Source organism: Phoxinus phoxinus (assembly GCF_949152265.1).
Source record: "Phoxinus phoxinus genome assembly, chromosome: 2".
In the NCBI taxonomy this organism is placed as follows: domain Eukaryota; kingdom Metazoa; phylum Chordata; class Actinopteri; order Cypriniformes; family Leuciscidae; genus Phoxinus; species Phoxinus phoxinus.
The window spans coordinates 10,277,688-10,297,845 of NC_136877.1; the positions used below are offsets into that span (position 1 = coordinate 10,277,688).

Sequence of the window (20,158 nt, forward strand, 5' to 3'; positions counted from 1 at the left end):
TAAATATTCAGACTGTTGTGCTTTACTAAACATATACTGTAGAATGCTAATTGCAAACAATGCTGGATCCTTCAAAACGATATTCATCACATGCATTGCGCAATAAATACACAAATGTTACTTAACACACTTAACAATTTGTAATAATGTCAAATGAAGTTGTGTTTTGAAGTACATTTTAAATCATTAATAATTTTTTGTCATGCTTTAATGAAGTACACTTATTTTTATGTGTTGGCTAACATACTAAAGCACATGTGAAGTACTTGATTATAATTTGAACTGTAGGTTAGTGTGTAATTAAATTTTACATTTGAAGGTAATCTATTTTAAATTGACTAAATTGCAACTTCATCATTACATACAAGTTTTATACAAGACACAAGTTTCAATATGAATGATTTTAGTGTATTTTATTTGACCATAAACGCTTGTCAGTACATTTAACAGTAAACTTAAACCACGTTTAAAAGACAATAGAAGTAACTACATACATCACATAACATGCAATTAAGTGTATGAAAGCTTTACGTTTTTTCTTCTTTAAAGTTCTCTTAAGTGTACCTCTTTTTTTCACAAGGGAGATCATACTCTTTCCTCATGCCGAGACCCCTTTAATTTATGTGTGTTGAAATGCAGTACATTTATCATTTATATACTGAAAACTGTCACTGCCTCTGTTCTTTTGAATGGGGAGAAATCCCCTCTTGTGACCAGAAGTTGTTGTTCTGTAATAAGCAATGGTAAGCGGAGCATAAAACCATTCTGGTGACTTCTGGCTAAACTTCGTAACTCAATTTGCTTCTAATCGCAAAGGCTGTGCATCAATTTTATTCAGAGAAAGTCACAAGGCTTGAGTTGCAGCCGACGCTCATCATGGCTCTTTGTCATGAAGGACAAAGGGGTTTATGAAATCTGGCTTGAATTCTCCCTCTCCAACTAGATTTAGCTCTTGTTTCGACAGGCTTTGCTTCCACTGATTCCTACACACAGATGCATGTAGATCTTGCTGTGTGAGAGAAAAGCCAAAGCACTACATAATTTATCTGAGGGATAAAATGCATTATGGAAAATGTAAAGAAGAAATAAATAAAGATTAAGGATTATTATATTTCAGTCCTATCAAAAAAAAATCGCTCATGTTTTAAGAAGCAGTCTCAAACTAAACTTGGGAGTACTTTTTATAGATTTGGTGTCACTAACCTGGAAAACAAATCCAGTAAGTTCTTCAAAAGCACTTTTTGTTTTTGCCCTCAAGGTATGCACAGTAATTACTGTAAAAAGTCATCTTTTTTTTATGTTATGCCATTATCAAAAAGGACATTTTATATTGTTTGATTCATTGGGCCCTAACTGCATATTATTACATTAACATTCAACTATGCTTCTAACATCACTTATGCTCTGTCTTTAGGAAGATTTACTGGACTGACTGGGGAAATATGCCACGCATTGAATATTCCAACATGGATGGCTCTAATCGGAAAATAATTGCTGATACACACCTATTCTGGCCCAATGGACTTACCATTGACTATGCCGGTCACCGTATGTACTGGGTGGATGCCAAACACCACGTCATTGAAAGAGCTGACCTGGATGGCAAGAATAGAAAAGCTGTCATTAGCCAAGGTAAGAATTATTATTATTTTTTTAACTTTGTTCTTTTCCAGATGCTTTTATATATTACATATTAGATGGTACTGTATAGAGTGGTAAACATGGGGTACACAATTAATATTGTATTTTATGCTTTTTGTTTTTTAAGAAGTCTCTTCTGCTCACCAAGGCTGCATTTATTGTACCGGTATTAAACAAATACAATAAAAACTGTAATATTGTCAAATATTATTACAATTGAAAATACCTTTTCTATGTGAATAGTTATATTTTATAAATATATCATATATTTTAATATGTAATTAATTTCTGTGTTGCAAAGCGGAATTTTCAGCATCATTACCGCAGTCTTCAGTGTCACATGATTCTTCAGAAATCATTGAAATAATTGAAAAAAGCTGCTTCATAGTTTTTTTGTGTGGAAACTGATGCATCTTTTTCCAGATTCTTAAATCTTCTTTAAAAGAACAGGTTTTATTTGAAGTAGAAATCTTTTATAACACAATAAGCGTCTTTACTGTCACTTTTGAGTCACTTTTGATCAATTAAATGAATCCTTGCTGATTGAAAATATTCATTACTTTTTTTTTCTTTTAATGGAAGTGTCAAAAAATAGCTGCAAAAAATTACTTCAAAATTACTTCAACATTTTAAAAGAGACATTATTGTTTTAGTTTGATGAAAGTTTTTTTTGTTTAAACTTTTAAAGTGCATCTCATGGACAAATTACGGTATTTTAAAACGCACTTCGCTTCAACAAAACATAAATTCTATTGTCAGTTCAGTGTTTCAACAGCTGGACAGATTTACAGATTGTCCTTTAAGAAACTTGGTTAGGCTGCTGTGCTTTTTTTGAATATTCTGTTCATTCGAGGATAAGTGATGTCTTGTAGATAAATTCAGGTGTCTCTCTGATGTGTGATAGTGCGCAACCAATGTTCCCTCTAAATGGCACACTAGAAAGGAAGACTAAGCCTCGGGGTTTGCAGGAACAAAATACCTGTGCACCTGGGAAAGGTGGGGGAATATTTAGACTTGAAAACCGAGCTCTAAAAAAAATTCAGAGCAGATTTGCTTACAGTGGTCATCAATGACAGATTTACTAGGGAGGGGGAGGCACCAGCATTATAAAAAATCTGAGTGCACACACACTGAGAAAAGATATGCTGACTGGTAAAACAAGATCAAAAGCGATTGATGATTGAGATGACAAGAGAAAGGTACCAGCAAGGAGGGACAGCAGATGGCAGCGGAGCTGGGAACAAAAGAAAAGAAGGCAAACAAACCTTCTAACTCAAACCTATCCTTGCTCCTCTACAAAGATAAGATCACAAAACAACCCCACGCTGTGTGTGTACACCTGGAGAAGGGTGAAAGGTGCAGAAAAGGCGGGAGATACAGGCAGGGCGCTTTACACGCCTATAGTTTGGCAGAGTGCCAAGTTTAAAGAATGAGCTAGAACAGCACAGAAGTTAGAGAAGTGCAATGCAGATAAGAAGAGAAATAACTGAAAAATATGAGGTTATAAGTGTTATAGAAAGTGCCTTTTGTTTATGGCGAAAGAGGTCTTTAGCTGTAGATTTAGTCCGGGATGGTAGGAACAACTTTACCGCTGCCACCTCTGGTTGACTGTTGCTGGAAGGGAAGGATTTTCGAATCCCGGATGGATGGAGAGTAGCTAATTAGTAGTTTGAACATGGTTTACCTCATCTTCTTTGAATTCAAAGTTTACAGTACACCAGATTGTCGTCATGTCTAATTTTATCCCAAATAAAATGGATTCTCAATAAACCCTTGTGAAAAAGTACAGTTTAGCATACTTATTACAGAAATAATATACTTAAGTGTGAACTAAAGTGTGTGTTGTTTTCTGACATTTAATTACATGTTAATTACAATTAAGTGAAAATGTATTCTAGTTTAAAACCAGTTTATATGCAATCATCTGAACTTTAGAGGGTTTTTTGACCCCCTTAAGTATATCTTTATATGTAATTTCATAATTATTTCTATAGTGTTTGTAATATGTTTAAAGTGTACTTTCGAATGTACGGTCAAGCATATACAGTAGTCAAAATTTGAAGTGGATCAAACTAGTTTAATCAAAGTTATCCTAAGACAAGAACGGGTATTGTTCAAAATTCATGTATAACTTTTGATGAAAGGTTTTGATCCACTTCAAATGTTGACTACTGTTTTTTAATGTAATTTCTATTTAAACTTGTATGCCATATGTTTATATTTGTAAATCACATATTTGCAGTTTAGTACATTTTAAAATATTAACATTAAATGTAATATAAAATAACACACTAGTTAAAATTATAATCAAGAACTTTACATGTGCTTTAGTATGCTAGTCAACACAAGTGTAAGTGTACTACTTTAAAGCACGACAAAAGATTGTTAAAACATGATGTAAAATGCACTTTATAGTAAAACTTTAATAATTTTGTCATTATTACAAATGTCACAAGTGTGTTTAAAGAGTATCTTACATCAGGGACTGAAACAGAGTTAAAATGAAAATAAGTATCTTAGAGCATCTGTGAGCCAATCAGAATCAAGAATTTTAGAATGCGTTGATATAAATACAAATACCTTTAGTGTGAGAGAGAGAGAGAGATCTTGTGACGCTCTTCACTCGAGAAAACACAGCTGCATTGAAAAAAAGCATTATATACCCCTGGGTCAGATTTGACCTGAACTTATGGACGTAACAGTAGAAGGTGTAGACAAAAACCTTGACATTCTATATAGCCTACAAGGCTTTATTTTTTTATTTTTTACACATTTCACTGTATTGGAAAATCCAAAAATAATTTGACCAATCATAACATTTAAGCTTGATGTTCACTCTTACATACAGGAGGTTTATAAATCATCAGAATATATTGATTATTAGAAGACAGTCGTTAATTATTGTTATATATTATAATATATATAGCATACTGTATAACATGTATATCATTCAAGTGCTATTAAACCATTCAGGTGTGATAAAATGCAACAACAAAAAAACTGGCTCACTGTCTGTGAATTTGTGAAGAACTTTTATGAGAAGATTTTTTTAATTAATTAAATTAAATTTTTTAAAATTAGTTAATTTAAATAAAAAGTTGTAAAAATTTAAAGCCTACTAAAGGTAAACATTAGCTTTCGATTATACTGTAAAGTTGAATGGCTGTAATTAATGGATAAAATCCATTTAATAGAGATATCAGTACTGGTATTCGTGATACTGGCCTACATTCATAGTGCTTAGTAAAAAGATGCCATTATGCCTCAGTTTTTTCTACATTATTTTGAGGATTCTATGTAAAAGTATTACAATATAAAAATATATTAAAAACGTATATGTTAGGTGTGATTAATCACAATTAATTACAGAAAAATGTGCAATTAAAGCTAGAGTAGGTAATGTTGGAGAGCTAGCCAGATTTGAAAGTGGCACCTCTTCTAAGCTCCGCCCCCTCCTGTCAGTGCTCCGTCCAAAGCTACGCCCCCCCACAAACATGAACGCGCATCCACATTTGGAGTCAGCTGCATGTACCTACCAGTGATGCGCGGGTTGATCCAAAATGAGCGGTTACGAGTCATCCAAAAATATTTTTAATGATATTCGGGTCGCGGTCGGTCGGGTCGTTTACCTTTGTAATTTATATAGGCCTAGTAGACACAATGTTCTATGAAATACATAGGTCTACACTTTATTGTCTGAATGCGCGAGGATGACGCACGAGCAGTCTGCAGATGAAAGTGGGAAATCCTTATTTACCTTTTGAATGTTGAGCGCGTTATTAACTTTTGAATAAAAGCTGACGCGGGACAAAATGCCCGATTTCCCAACGCGTTGAACTGAGCAATACCATTGTGCCATTTTAATAGGCTACTTTTAAACGCATATAGCTCAGTAATGTCAGTTTTATGTAGCCTATTTGCTGAGAGGGGGCGGGATTTTTGTTGGGAAAGTCCGGGGAGAGAAGCACACGTCGATTAGGCTGGATAAACACATGCAGCATCTTAATTGTTAAGAAAATGAAACGAAATAAATGAATAAATCAAGCCTTTATTACAAAACACTAGGCTATAGGCTATCATACAGCATTCTGAAAAATGCGCACCCCTAGTTCCTCCGTCTATGGCGCATGACGCGATGAGCATTTACTAGATAGGCTACTTTAAAAAACGCGGGTCGGGTACAATATTTTCTTTCTTTTTTTTGCGGTCCGAGTTGCGGGCGGTTAGTTGAAAACGTCGGTCGGGTGCGGGTTGTTTATACATTGACCCGCGCATCACTGCTGTGCACGCAGTGGTGCTCGGGCACGAGACATGAAGGCATCTGATTGGTTCTTTACATTCGCACCGAATGGCAGTGATTGGTCAGAGTTTTTACTGTCCTACAGCTGCTACAGAGGTCAGATTTGTTTCATTCCTTTTTCTGAACACATAATGTATTGACTACTATCAGAATGGAAGGACCATTTCACCCAGTATAAAAAAAAATGTTTCTGAGCAGGATTACCAACCCTACCTTTAAATGTTTTTTTTATTTTTTTAATTAACCGCACTTATAAATAAAATTAAACAATTAACGTCAGCAGTCCACTCGTGATTCCAAACTCTCAACCTTCTGTCTTCCAGGTCTTCCACATCCTTTTGCCATTACAGTGTTTGAAGACAGTCTGTACTGGACCGACTGGCACACCAAGAGTATCAACAGTGCAAACAAGTTTACTGGCAAGAACCAAGAGGTCATCCGGAACAAGCTGCATTTCCCCATGGACATCCACACGCTGCACCCGCAGAGGCAACCTGCAGGTCAACCAAACATAATCCTTAATACTCGTAGTATAGTGTACAATGTTTACAAACACAAATCGTATTAAAGTAAATGCAACATCGGCTCATTGGAAAAACGTACCTCTACCTACATTTTTGTAAACTCCAAAAAACGTACCTATACATACAATTCACGGGAGTTTTTAGCTGAAATAAACAATAGTGTCTGTAAAGCACCATCAACTTTTATTCCTGTCCACACAAATTATGATTACAGGGGCAGATTATCGATTATTAAAGACTTATTTTCATCCTGGTTTCTTGCACAATACAATGTTATGACCTTAAAACACTTTAATCATATTGCATGATTTGTAAACTAATATATTTTGACATTTGCATCACATAAGGCTTATCTGATGTAGTTAACTTGCTCGGTAGCTCACCGTGAAACTCAAGTCACGATAAAAGAGCTCAAAGACTCGTACATAAGCAAGCTAAAATGGTATGGTTATTAAGTTTTTATCTCCCGTTCGCATCGGTTAACATTATCGGTTAGGTTTGGTGTAGGTAGGAAGTTATTTTCACACGAGAGCACCTTTTAGCACCACTCACCAGACATTTCATTACTGAACTGCCGCGATACATACATCATCCAACACAATAAAACATTGCCAGATTCATATTTAGCAAAAACTTCCATTCATTTGAATAAAACTTGAACATTTCATTTTGAAAGTGCAATGAAACGTGCACAAAGCGACATGACATTGTTTTGCCGAAATGTCGCCACCAATGAGTGAATAAAATTCATATTAAAAGAGTTATTATTTTCTTGTTATTTTTAGGAGGGAGAAATCGCTGTGGGAGCAATAATGGGGGCTGCAGTCACCTGTGTCTTCCAAGCAATAAGACCTACACCTGTGAATGTCCTACAGGCTTTAAAAAGGTGGACCACTATAACTGTGCCCAGAGTAAGTACTACTTGTTTTAGTTATTTATCTTTATTCATTCTACAACATAAGCCCTTTACCCTAAGGGGACAGTTACGTGAGAAGTGCAATACAAACTTCCAGAAAGTTATTGTGTGCATCATTGTGTTAATTCCACGGGGAGCCTTTGGCTACGTCTACATTCATTTGAAACCGGTTTTTCGTTTCAAAACACTCTTCCTCCACACTAGTGTTTTCAAGCGATTTCCAAAAGTTTCTCATCCACACTGAAACGTCGGAAAACGCTGAATTCCCCTTACAGCGCGTGTGTAATCCCTCATAAAAGCTCACTGAGATGATACAGACAGAACAAGACATAATCAAGTTATCACGCATTTCGTCTGGCAGGATCATATGCAGTATATACATTCAATAATAACTGTTGTTTAACAAATCCATCCTAAATTGTCATTTTCCTTTCATTATGATCACATTTCTGACTTTGTGAAATAAATGCTTGTCTATACTGATGAACTTTTCAAATCTGGAGAACTGACAGGAGACCTTTGGTCTTTGATCAGGTCTTGACAAGTTCCTGCTTTTTGCCCGAAGGACGGACATCCGTCGAATCAGCTTTGACACTGAAGACAAGTTGGATGATGTCATTCCACTGGCTGATATTCGAAACGCACTGGCCCTGGACTGGGATGCCAGTGAGCGATATATATACTGGACTGACATCACCACCGATTCCATCAACAGAGCAAAATGGGATGGCACCAAACAGGAGGTTAGCAGGAATTTAGCCTGAGACCCAGAAACAGATTTGTTGTTTTGTCTAATATAAAAAATTTAATAAAAAAACACATGATAACCAGCTGGTAATAATGAAGCAATAATGACGCGTCCTTTATAACTAGTAAAAGCATTTTTTTTTTTAAATCAGAGAGTAGCCTAAGATGAGTAACAGGTAGGTAGAACAGTTACTGTTATTTGTGGCTGTTCCTCATATACTTACAAAAATATAAAACTCTTGCTACTGCATTTCCTATTATACCTGCAGGCCGTACTAAAGCTTTCCATTTCAGAAAAATGCGGTTCTTTTGATCTTTCTATTCACCAAAGAATCCTGGAAAAAATTGCACACAACTATTTTCAATATAGTTAAACATGTCAAATGTTTCTTGAGCTGAAAATTAGAGTGATTTCTGAAGAATCATGTGACACTGAAGACTGGAGTAATGATGCTGAAAATGCTGTATTTAAATAGAAAACGCTTATTTTATATTATTGTAAATTTATTTCACAATATTACTGTTTTTGCTGTATTTTGGATCAAATAAATGGAGCCTTGGTGAGCGTTAAAAAAAACAAAACAAATCTTAAAACCGATCTAAAACTTTTGAGTGTGTTTGTGTAAATATTCATTTATTGTATGAATGTGCAGGTGAGAGAATGGTGAAATTAGGGTGTTAGTTGGGAGTGCCCTTTTTGTTAATCCTCTATCCTTGCCTTTGCCTTAGGTCTGTGGACGTCACTGCTGTTGGGTTTCTAATATATGAACTATGCATGTTTTTAGTGTATATATACTAAATGGGGAGAAATGTGTAAAATACTGACCCCTGGAGAACAAACTAGCAAAAACAAGCAAATCCTCCCTTATAAAGTAGGCGGCTGTAATGTATTTTCATGTAAATTGACAGATGATATTCAATTTGGTTGCAGGTTGTGGTGGACACAAGTTTGGAAAGCCCTGCTGGTCTAGCTATTGATTGGCTTACACATAAACTGTACTGGACTGACGCAGGTACTAATCTTTTATTGGTTCATCTTTCATACCAAGCAAAACATGTTTATATTTATATTTTTTCATGATATCTTTTTCTCAATAATTGTCATTATCAGAATACATTTAAAGGGGTCATGACATGAGAAACCAAATTTGCCTTGATCTTTTAGTATATAAGGGGTCTTTGTACCATTAAAACGTCCTGCAAGTTTCATAGCTTAAGACGTCCTCCCCATTATAAACGAATCATTTATTTAATCAAGCTCTAAATACTGCTCGTTCTGGATTCATGTTAAGAAGTGACGTCACGGTACGAAGTGACGTACCAGCGTTTGCATATGACCGCCTCCAGGCACAAGGCAACTACGCTCATTTCGTATCGTTGTCGCGCCCGCGCGCTGCGCGCCTCACAAGTGTTCAGTCGACGGACAGCGAGTGGGTCTGTGTACAGGGAAATTGCGATGCCACGCAGATGTGCTGTTCCTGGCTGTGGACAAACAGCATCTTTGAATACGCTGTGAAAGATCCAGTCGTCAGGGAAAATGGATGCACTTTATTTTTTGCGGACGTCTCAGTCACGGTAGTGTTAGTTCAAGCGTTTGTTCTATACATTTGAAGGATGACTGTTTTGAGAACAAATCCCAAAATGATGCTGCCTTTGCCAGAAAACTGTTGCTCAAAGATAAGTCCTTGCCGACTATTCTGGGCTCAACAACGACGACGCAAACTGCAAGTAATGTATTTAAAACTTTAAACTACTTTTTAAATACGCTGAATCCGCACAGGTTCTGGCTGGGGGCATTAATAATTTATGCATAGGCACTGACGTTAGCCAATCATAACAGTGGGCGTTAACACTGAACTCTTAAAGGGGAAACACCCCCAAAACAGACTGTTTGAGTCAGAGGATGAGAAACAGGGTGGGAAAAAGTCATAAATCACTACATTTTTTAAGTTTTTTGTAAAAAAAACTATAGTAATACTATATTTGCACCTAAGGGAACATAATAATAAAATTTAAAAAACCATGTCATGACCCCTTTAAGTTTTTTTTTTTTAAGCTAAACTTAGATATTATTTTTACCCAATGATGTTAAGAAAAGATTGATTTTTCAATTTTTAACACCTTTAGGCACAGACCGGATTGAAGTTTCAAACACAGATGGAAGCATGCGTACAGTTCTGATCTGGGAGAATCTCGATCGTCCCCGGGACATTGTTGTTGACCCGATCGGAGGGTAGGTCAAGAAGGGTCTCACCTTGTTTTGCTCACCACCTCATTTAATACTTGCAACCTCCTTTTGCCCAGATAACTGCTCTGAGTCTTCTCCTATAATGTTGATGAACACATGACCAGGGATCTGAGACCATTCCTCCGAGACCATTCCTCCATAGGGAATCTCTCCAGATCCTTCAGTTTCAGAGGTTCTCGCGTATGCTCAGTAAACCATTTTGGTGTTGATTTTGAGCTGTGCTTTAGATGTAGGATATTTACTTCCCTTGCATATTCACAAATTTGTGTGTAAATTCTGCATAACAAAAGATTTTACACAGAAATCGTGAGTAACAAAGGAAGCGTTATATCTTGAGTTGCGATAAGTTCCTCTGCATAAAAAAAAAATATATATATACAGCATGCTAATTAATCTATTACTTCCACCTATATAAATTGCCGTTGTGACTTAATTTGTATAGCACAATTAAACAACCCATGTTGACCATTGTGCTTTACATCATTTGTAAAATAGCATAAATCACACCACAGTAAGAAACATAAAACATTCAGTTTTAAGCTGTGATTTAATATAGTTAGGCAAGCTATTCCAGAGTTTAGGTGCAGATACAGCAAAAGCACGATCTCCTCTTTGATTTAGTTTAGACCTTGGAATTTTTAGTAGGTTTAGAGTTGGTTATCTCATCTTTCAGAGTGATATTTATTCAGGAGATCGGAAAAATAGAATGGTGTGAGTCAATCCGAGGATTGGTATACTAATGAAATAAATCAATTCTGTAACGTACCGGAAGCCAGTGCAGTGAAACCAAGGTGGGAGTGATATGTTCATGTTTTTTAAAGTGCCCCAATTATTTAAAGGCTCCTAATTTAGTTTTAGAGGTCTCCTACAACAGGTTTACATGCATCAAAGGTCAAAAACGGTTTCATTTTCTCATAATATACATTGCACATCACCACATTGTTCAATGATTCTCAAACGACTCTTCGGATGGATCAGTCTAAATCCCTAAATTCCTCCTTTCCAAGGGCCTACTCTGCTCTGATTGGCCAGATGGCCCAGTCTGTTGTGATTGGTCTACCACTTACAGCACATGTCGGAAACAAAACGCCCATTACTATAATTGAATTTTAGTTCCAGAGGCTTCCTCAGTCCACAGCGATTGTACACACTGTAAAGACAGAGCACGAGTCCGATGATGAAACATTGGAAGAACTAGTTATTTAACCCGAACCTCCATCGCGAGGACGACTTGAGCAGGACGTTGATGCACTGCTCAGTTTGACGTACATTGAGAAGTTGCAACTGTAATTCCTCACCATCAGCATTAGCTACATATGATCATATGTCAATCAACAAACCAATGTGTATATTTTTTATTTTTGGCTGTGCACATATAACAGCGCATAGCCGAGCTCTAGCGTGAATGACTGATGTAACATTAAAGTTTGTAAAACAAATCTAGCTCCATCCTTTCTTTACTCAAAGTAGTAAGAACAACCGACAATCTGCATTAATAGACACAGTTTTAGGTAATAGTGGTCATAGCTGCTTAGCAGAAGTATTTCAGAAGGACGGTAATAATGCGAGTTAGACCTACACAATATAAAACCCAAAACTACGTATTTTGTACACCTGGTAGAAACCATATACATCAATACTTTATCATACTTGCAGGTTGTGTTTCTGAGGAGCAAGTTGGTCCAAATAAAATGTGTACCGTCCCATCTTTCACAGATAGCTATATTACACACTACATGAAAGGTAATATTTAAAAAATCATAATAGGGGCACTTTAATACCCATCAAGAGTCTAGCTGCTCCATTTTTTTACTTTTTGCAATCGAGAAATGGATTATTGACTAATTCCCTTGTAGAGCGCATAACAGTATTCAATTCTTGAGGATACTTTTAAGCATCAAATACGATTTCTTCTCTTGGCTGATTTACATAAGTGAAAAGAACTCAGTTTTAGTATTGCGTTTGTTGTGTTTCTCTACAGGGGAGAGCTTTTGCAGAAAGCCCTTAATGGAATTGCTTTGCCGTTTTATGCAAATTACTAACCTTAGGCACATGGACGTTCATTTAGAGCACTCTAAATTCATTAACATTAGACCAAGGTTAAGAACTAATTAATGCACATACACTCTTGTTGTGAATTGTGCGGAAGGTTTTTGCAAGAGAAGTTGTCTTGTGTGTTTTGTACACACACGAGAACTTCTCGCAAAAACCTCCCTGCATGTGTAAAAAATACAAATAATCCAAATAATTATTAGTGAATGAGACCCAATATCCTGTCATGGCCAGTTCAAGCTTACTAACAGAGTCAGTCAGGTGTTGATGTAATATTTATATTTAATAAAATGCTGATACTTGGAGTTAACAAGTTGTCCGGGGCCTTTGGGAGAAGAACAACTCATCAAAGATATACACCATATTTCACAGTTGGACATGAGGTAATTCCATTGATAATGAGTGGATAATGGAAATGGCCCTTTTCAACAAAGAAGCTATTTTCTAAGTAATTTCCTAATTTGTGCAACCTACTTTATTGGGTCTTTCCCATAGTGATGGATGATGATTAAAGGAAATTTGGCCTGTGCATGACCTCTTTTGAATCCCAGGAGGAATATCCTTTATCAGGAAGGTGAACTCAAAACATTTACATTTATGCACTTGGCAGAAGCTTTTATCCAAAGTGACTTGCATTCAAGGTTTACGTTTTATCAGTTCATGCATTTCCTGGGAATCGAACCCATGACCTTGGCGTTACTAGCACCGTGCTCTACAGTAATATAAAAAATATTTTAAAACTTATGAATTCGAATATAAAGTAACACTTTACTTGAAGCCTTTACGTGTAATGCATTTTAAAGGTATTCATAATGTACATTTAAAATGCATTATATCTTTCCATAAATAATTGTAACCAAAGTTAAACTTTTTTTTGCAGATTCCTTGTTACATAGGAACATGGTTGTTTGCATTATAATTTCTAAAGGTGTAACAATGAATAGAGAAGTATTGTAATGTATTATAAGGTGCATTACAGGAAAGAATTAATGCATTACAATGCTTTTTTTTAATGCAGCATATGGATGTTTACACAAAATAAAACATTTTTTGTCTCACCATAGATTCATGTACTGGACAGATTGGGGTGCAAATCCTAAGATTGAGCGTGCTGGTATGGACGCGTCCAACCGTACGGTTATCATCTCAACAAACCTGACCTGGCCTAATGGGTTGGCAATCGACTACCACACCGAGAGGCTGTACTGGGCCGATGCTAGCATTAAGACCATTGAGTATGGCAACTTTGATGGATCAGGCAGACAGGTAGAAATGAGTGTGCGTGTGTTTCTTATTATTTAAATAGGCTCAAAGGTTGCAATTCATTCTTTCCCGTTCATTCTTCTGCATTGAAGGTGTTGATTGGCAGTCAGTTGCCTCATCCGTTTGGTTTGACAGTTCATGAAGACAGAATTTATTGGACAGACTGGCAAACCAAGAGCATCCAAAGTGCTGACAAGCTTACTGGTTTGGACCGAAGAACGCTGGCAGAAAACCTTGAAAACCTCATGGACATTCACATGTTCCACCATCACAGAACTACGGGTAAAATGGCACAATAGAGTTATGCATCAATAATCACAACTGTCATTATCACAATATAGCTATAAATTAATCAGTTATACTGGTTTGAAATATTCAATAGTCAAAAGTTGGAAATATTGTTGCACTCTAGACTTTCTGATGTTCTCTCAACCAACATCATGAGGTTCATCCTGAGTTGCTTTTTAAGTAGTATTGAATGAGTTAAATTTGCAGTAGTAGTATCAAGTAGTATTGAATGGTTGCTTTGCCTTTAAAAAAAAACAAAAAAACTTTATTTTATTATTACATGTATGAGTACATGCAGCTAACCCTTAAACAAACCATAATCATGTGCAGTTAAATAATATTACTCAGTACTTTAATGCATAATTACACTGTAATAAGTGAAACCTTAAAATAAAGTGTAACCAAAAAGCTTAACTTAATTGTATTAAATGTGTACTTAAATTCAAGTATATTTTTTGAAATCTTTATTTGCAGATAAATATACGAATATATAATATTCGTTTTAAAAAGGCCACTTAGGTGTTGTTAGAGTAGACTTTCATGACCGTTTCTTATACACTTAACACACTTAAGTAACAAGTGCACATTTTAATAATGTCAGAATATATTTTACTTTAAAGTACATACAGAAAAGTACTTGATTCAAATTTTAACTGAAGTGTGTTATTTGCACACTAAATTGCATCTTCCTCATTACAAATGTATAGTTGCAAACATATTTAAATACATGACATACAAGTTTCAATAGAAATGACATTACCGTATATTGTAATTTACCATTATGCGTGTCTGTACATTTAGCAGTACATTTTAAGACATTTATTGAAAGAAATGTGATGTACTTAAAGTGCATTTTAAAAGTAATTTAAACAACAACATTTTAATTTAAATGAAAATGTAGTATTAAGTGTCCAAGAACTTAAAATTCAGTTCACACAAGTGTTCCTTTAAATTATATATATATTTTTTAAATCCAATAATGATTGACTGTTTTATGATTGATTGTCACATACCATTTGGGCAAACAAATGGCTTGTTGCTAAAATCTCGCATCCCACCTTTTAAGACACAATGTTAGATTGAAATAAAAATGAATCCGATTATTGTTTAAATCCAGTCAAGTTTGAGGGTGTGTATTAACATATCTGAACTTGTGTTGCATGTGTGTTATTGCATATTTGAAAATATTTCCGTGTAAGCTATTTTTAAGGGTTTTAATGGCTCAAAGTTTTACATTTTCTTGCAAGTAAGGTTTAATGTTGTATATCCAGCACGCCAAATTATGTTAATCCCTTAACTGTATTCTATACATTCAAATAAAGTAAGCCAAGTATAATTAATTTTTAAGTTGGCATCCCGTTGACAACTGAAATTCACACACATGCCTAGCAGATATGTGTTAAAGAGGAATGTGGGTCTCTGCCATATCCAATGTCTTGGGTTTTCAGACAGCGGATTAAGGCCAGTGATAGCTGATCTTCAGTCTGGAGTCTCATTCGTGTATTATGATCTACCGGGACACCCAGAGGCCTGATAGGCATCTGTTACATCTGATTGAACGTCCATTTCTTCCCCTTTCTCTCTCACCCGTCTCCACTTTTTTCCCTTTCTGTCTAAAGTCCAGACGCCGTGTTTGGTGAATAATGGTGGCTGCAGTCACCTTTGCCTCCTGGCTCCTGCTCCCAAAGCCTCAAGCTGTGCATGTCCCACTGGTATCAACCTACAGGCGGACGGCAAGACTTGCACTCACGGTAATCCCGAAAGTCCATGCTACTCGAATATCTAAGGACCCAGCAATAACTGCTCATTCAGTAGCCATAGCTCCACAATTGAGATGAAATTTAATGAAATGGCTGCAGGTGTTCTTTGCTTTTGGGATTCCAGGTGACACTTCAGTCCATAGTTTTTTGTTGCAAGGACAGGAGAATCTTTGAAATTTGAGGCTAATTTTGAGTTGCCTTAGGGGTTTAGGGGTCACCGTAATGATGTCAGTGGTGATGATGTCATGGTGCATGTCTGAAGGTGAGAGTCACTGACTGAAAACCATTTGGTAGGTTTTCAATAGAATGCAGTTGTGGATTTGTCTCTTTTTGCTCTACTTAATTGCTGTGTTGGCAACTCTGGCCATTTAATGCCATCGATCAGATTCGATTGGGTAGGCTTGTTCTATTTACACTTACACGTAGGGTACAACTGGGCTAAAGGCGCATTTTACTTTGTTCTCTTTGAAACCAATAGATGGCACAAAAATTCAGCTCAGCACTTTTGATGAAATTTCTTGATGCAATCGAAAACAGCAATGCAAAGTTGATTCTGCGCTAATTTGATATAATAATTAATTGTTTTATAAAATGCTGTAGATTTGTGTAGAAAACGAGAATCAATAAAATTGTCTATATTTTGAGGAAAAAAGGTCTTGTTAATGATCTTCGGGGTTTTTTTCAAGCTAATTAAAGCAACAGTTTTTCAAAAACAGAAGAATATGTAAAAGTATGGTATTTGGAGTAAATCTCCTTCAATGCTTTCAGAATCTTTACTTTTTAAAATCTTTTTGTTTCGGCATTTTTAAAATGAACATTTTAATGACAGCATATTTATCGGGAAAAAATATTTATCAAAATAAACTGAAAATAGTACAAACTTTGCTGAAGTGAATTAAAAGTATTAACTAGACATTATTAAAAACATTATTTTAGCTAAAGTATTTGTATAAATAATATGTGCCTTTCGCCTCAAGATTTTTAAACAAGAAAACGATTTTTATGATTGATTTTCACACAAAATCTGTTGCCTATGCAACTATATTTTGTCATGCTATACTGTCAAAAGCCATTTTCGCCATTTTTTTTTTTAGGAATAAAACTTATAAAATCAGGAAAATTATATATGAACAAACCTCTAAGTGCTCTAAAAGATACAGTTAAAAAGTCTATTTTGGATGTTTTCTGTCCACTAGTCTGAAAAAACACTGTATAAAAAAGCCAAAAAGCAAAAAATCTCAAAGTTGACAGATGCATGAAAAAAATGTTTTTGCCTGTAGTGTCTCACCTTAAAATGGAAAAAAATTTATTTGGGAAAAAATAAAACGGATTTCATAGAGACCTAAATGTGCATCAGGTTTGTTTTGCTTTTTTATGTTTTCAATTAATTTATGAAGCCACTTTAAACTTTTTCGTTACATATTGTTATATTATAATAGCTCACTATAGAAATCCACCGATACAAACAATCGCCTATTGTTGTCTATGACAATACCACGTATCCGTAAAACGCCCGCTCCGCGACGCTTGTAGTTTCGTGGGGTCTGCCATCCCCCCTGAAAAAAATGCTAGGGGAAACACTCCTTTAGTAATTCAGATTTATTTCTGTCATAATAAGTGAATATATTGTTATTAATAGCCGTGTGTAATTAAACTTGTTTGTGAAACAAATCCTTCATTGTTATTCTCTCTTGTCTTACAGCAATGAACAGCTTTCTCATCTTTGCCCGGCGGACAGACATCAGAATGATTTCATTGGACATCCCATACTTTGCTGATGTTGTTCTGGCAGTCAGTGTGTCTATGAAGAACACCATTGCCATTGGAGTGGATGCCGTAGAAGGTACAAGGAAATTCTCAATATATAGACACTTTTGCATACAGCAATTCATCAGGGAAAATCATTTTGGATATTTTCATGCTCTTGCAGGTAAAGTGTACTGGTCAGACAGTACATTAAAGAAAATCAGCAGAGCCAATATCAATGGTACAGAACATGAGGACCTTATTTCAACTGGTAAGGGGCTATATTAAATCTCCAGCTACCCTCAAAACTACGCACAGTAATTGTATTAAATTACTTTTATCCAGTTGCGCAACTTTCATTGATTTGAAGTGTTTCCCCTCTCTTTCAGGTCTGATGACCACAGATGGTCTGGCAGTGGATTCAGTGGGCAGAAAAATCTACTGGACAGACACTGGGACAAACCGCATTGAGGTTGCTAATCTTAATGGCTCAATGAGAAAAGTGCTTGTGTGGCAGAACCTGGACAGCCCTCGTGCAATCGCCCTGTTCCATGAGATGGGGTAAACATTTCGCCCTGCACTGTTTTGACTCCAAACAATTCATTACAGGCCAGATTTAGTTTTTTTTTTATTAATCTTTTATTAAAGATAGACTTGATGAATTCCTATTCCTTATATAATATGCTATATGTGTTATTCACTATGTGCCCTTGTGAAAAAGTACACTTTAGTATACTTTTAAAAAAGAGTACCGGTACTCATCACACACTTATTACTTTGAATGTGATTGATTTGATTTTGATTTGCAATTAAATAAAAATGTATTATAGTTTACATTGATATTAAATGCAACTAGCTGAACTTTGGTGTGCTTTTATACCCACTTTTTTCCTAATTAATTCTATTTATGGTAAACTAAAATATACTTTAATGTAATTTCTATTAAAACGTATGTCGTGTTCTGTTAAAAATGTATGTCATATATTTAAATATATTTGTATTTACACATTGGTAGTGAAGTTTCAATTTAGTATATATAAATATGTTAACTTTAAATGTAATATTGATGAATTTACTACAGGTAAAGTACTTAACATGTGCTTTAGTATGTTAGTCAACACGTAAAAATGATTAAAGCAATTTTTTTTAAATGCACTTTAAAGTCAAACTTTTAATTTGACATTGTTACAAAGTGTACTTTTTAAAAAGAGTGTTAGTAAAGTGGCCTTTTATTTCATTAATATATTATTTGCTCAAACTATTTTAGGAATATACTATTAAGATTTAAAGTACATTACAAGGGAACATTCAAAACAATTATGTGCACTTGTTTTGCACAAGGGTAGAACTGAATGAGTGAGGAGGACATTGAAGGCAGGTGGTAATTCTAATAACTTATTATATTCTGGTGCTGAAAGCATTTAATTGGACAAAATTCTACTTTTTTTTCTGGTTCCGTATTCCTAGAAAATGTATAGACTGTAAATGTTAAATGTCAATGTTTAGAATTATACTTGCACTTTCAAGATAATCAACAGACTAAAACTAACATTTTCATTTTAAGCCAGCTGCAAAAGACCCTCTTAATTTAAGAAAAGCCCTCAGTGATTATAACTGGGTTTTCTTAAAATAAGGGATTTCTTGCAGCTGGGGACAGGCACAGTATGTAATGATTAATAATATAAAATCTGATTTTAGGTACATGTACTGGACCGACTGGGGTGAACATGCCAAGCTGGAGCGCTCCAGTATGGATGGTTCAGATCGTGTAGTTCTGATCAATAATAATCTCGGCTGGCCTAATGGACTTGCCATAGACAAAGCTGGTTCACAACTGCTCTGGGCTGATGCACATACTGAGGTTAGTGTCTAGCAACAATACTTTTTAAAAATATTTTTAAACATGAAGGCTATTTGGTGCACAATGCGAAAGGCTTTGAGTTTGAGTTCAGAAAGACTTGAATGTCAGGTAGTGTTTGATCCTCAGTCATTTAATGTATGATGAAAATCTGATTAGATTTGAACTGTATAGCCTGACATATTAAATAATAGTCAGAAATATAAAAAAAAATTAATGGAAAAGCGTAGCAATCTTTACACGCATCAAAGTTTCATACACTCAGACTCTGTGATATAGGAGAAAATGGAGAATGCTTGTATTGTGAATCAATGACATTTTTATAACAGTATAACATATATTGTGTACAAAATATATTAAGTGTTAATCATGTTAAGATAAGATATACTTTGTTATGTTGATCATTTAGTCTTATAAATTTGCATAACAAGTATGATACAGTTGGCTTTATAGGGTTCCAGCCTTTAGTGTAACAACAACTTGTTCAAGTTTTCCTACAGAGGAATGATACGACTTGTATAAATGCTATGCTAGATGGTTGAATTAAATCAAAGAATGTAATCTTTTTAATCCTTTAGCGGATAGAAGCATCTGATCTTAATGGTTCAAACCGGAAGACCCTGGTGTCTCCTGTGCAGCACCCGTACGGCCTCACTGTGTTGGGACCGCACATGTACTGGACCGACTGGCAGAGCCGCAGTATTCATAGAGCTGACAAGGGAACTGGAGCAAACACCATCACAGTCCGCTCCAACTTACCTGGTCTCATGGACATCCAGGCTGTTGACCGCGCAAGACCTTTGGGTAGGTTACAA

General features: G+C 35.5%; 1 protein-coding gene across 3 annotated transcripts in view; it reads left to right on the forward strand.

Moving 5' to 3' along the window:
* lrp4 (low density lipoprotein receptor-related protein 4) overlaps positions 1-20,158 on the forward strand; it is a 105,200-nt gene that overhangs the window by 69,937 nt on the left and 15,105 nt on the right. For all 3 annotated transcript variants that reach the window (XM_079595831.1, XM_079595830.1, XM_079595832.1), the window contains exons 14-27: positions 1,415-1,632; positions 6,265-6,441; positions 7,251-7,376; positions 7,916-8,124; positions 9,060-9,141; positions 10,256-10,361; positions 13,493-13,694; positions 13,784-13,973; positions 15,599-15,730; positions 17,442-17,582; positions 17,670-17,756; positions 17,875-18,046; positions 19,184-19,346; positions 19,922-20,147. In XM_079595831.1, coding sequence (XP_079451957.1) covers positions 1,415-1,632; positions 6,265-6,441; positions 7,251-7,376; positions 7,916-8,124; positions 9,060-9,141; positions 10,256-10,361; positions 13,493-13,694; positions 13,784-13,973; positions 15,599-15,730; positions 17,442-17,582; positions 17,670-17,756; positions 17,875-18,046; positions 19,184-19,346; positions 19,922-20,147 — 2,231 coding nt within the window. The remainder of the gene's footprint in view (positions 1-1,414; positions 1,633-6,264; positions 6,442-7,250; positions 7,377-7,915; positions 8,125-9,059; positions 9,142-10,255; positions 10,362-13,492; positions 13,695-13,783; positions 13,974-15,598; positions 15,731-17,441; positions 17,583-17,669; positions 17,757-17,874; positions 18,047-19,183; positions 19,347-19,921; positions 20,148-20,158) is intronic.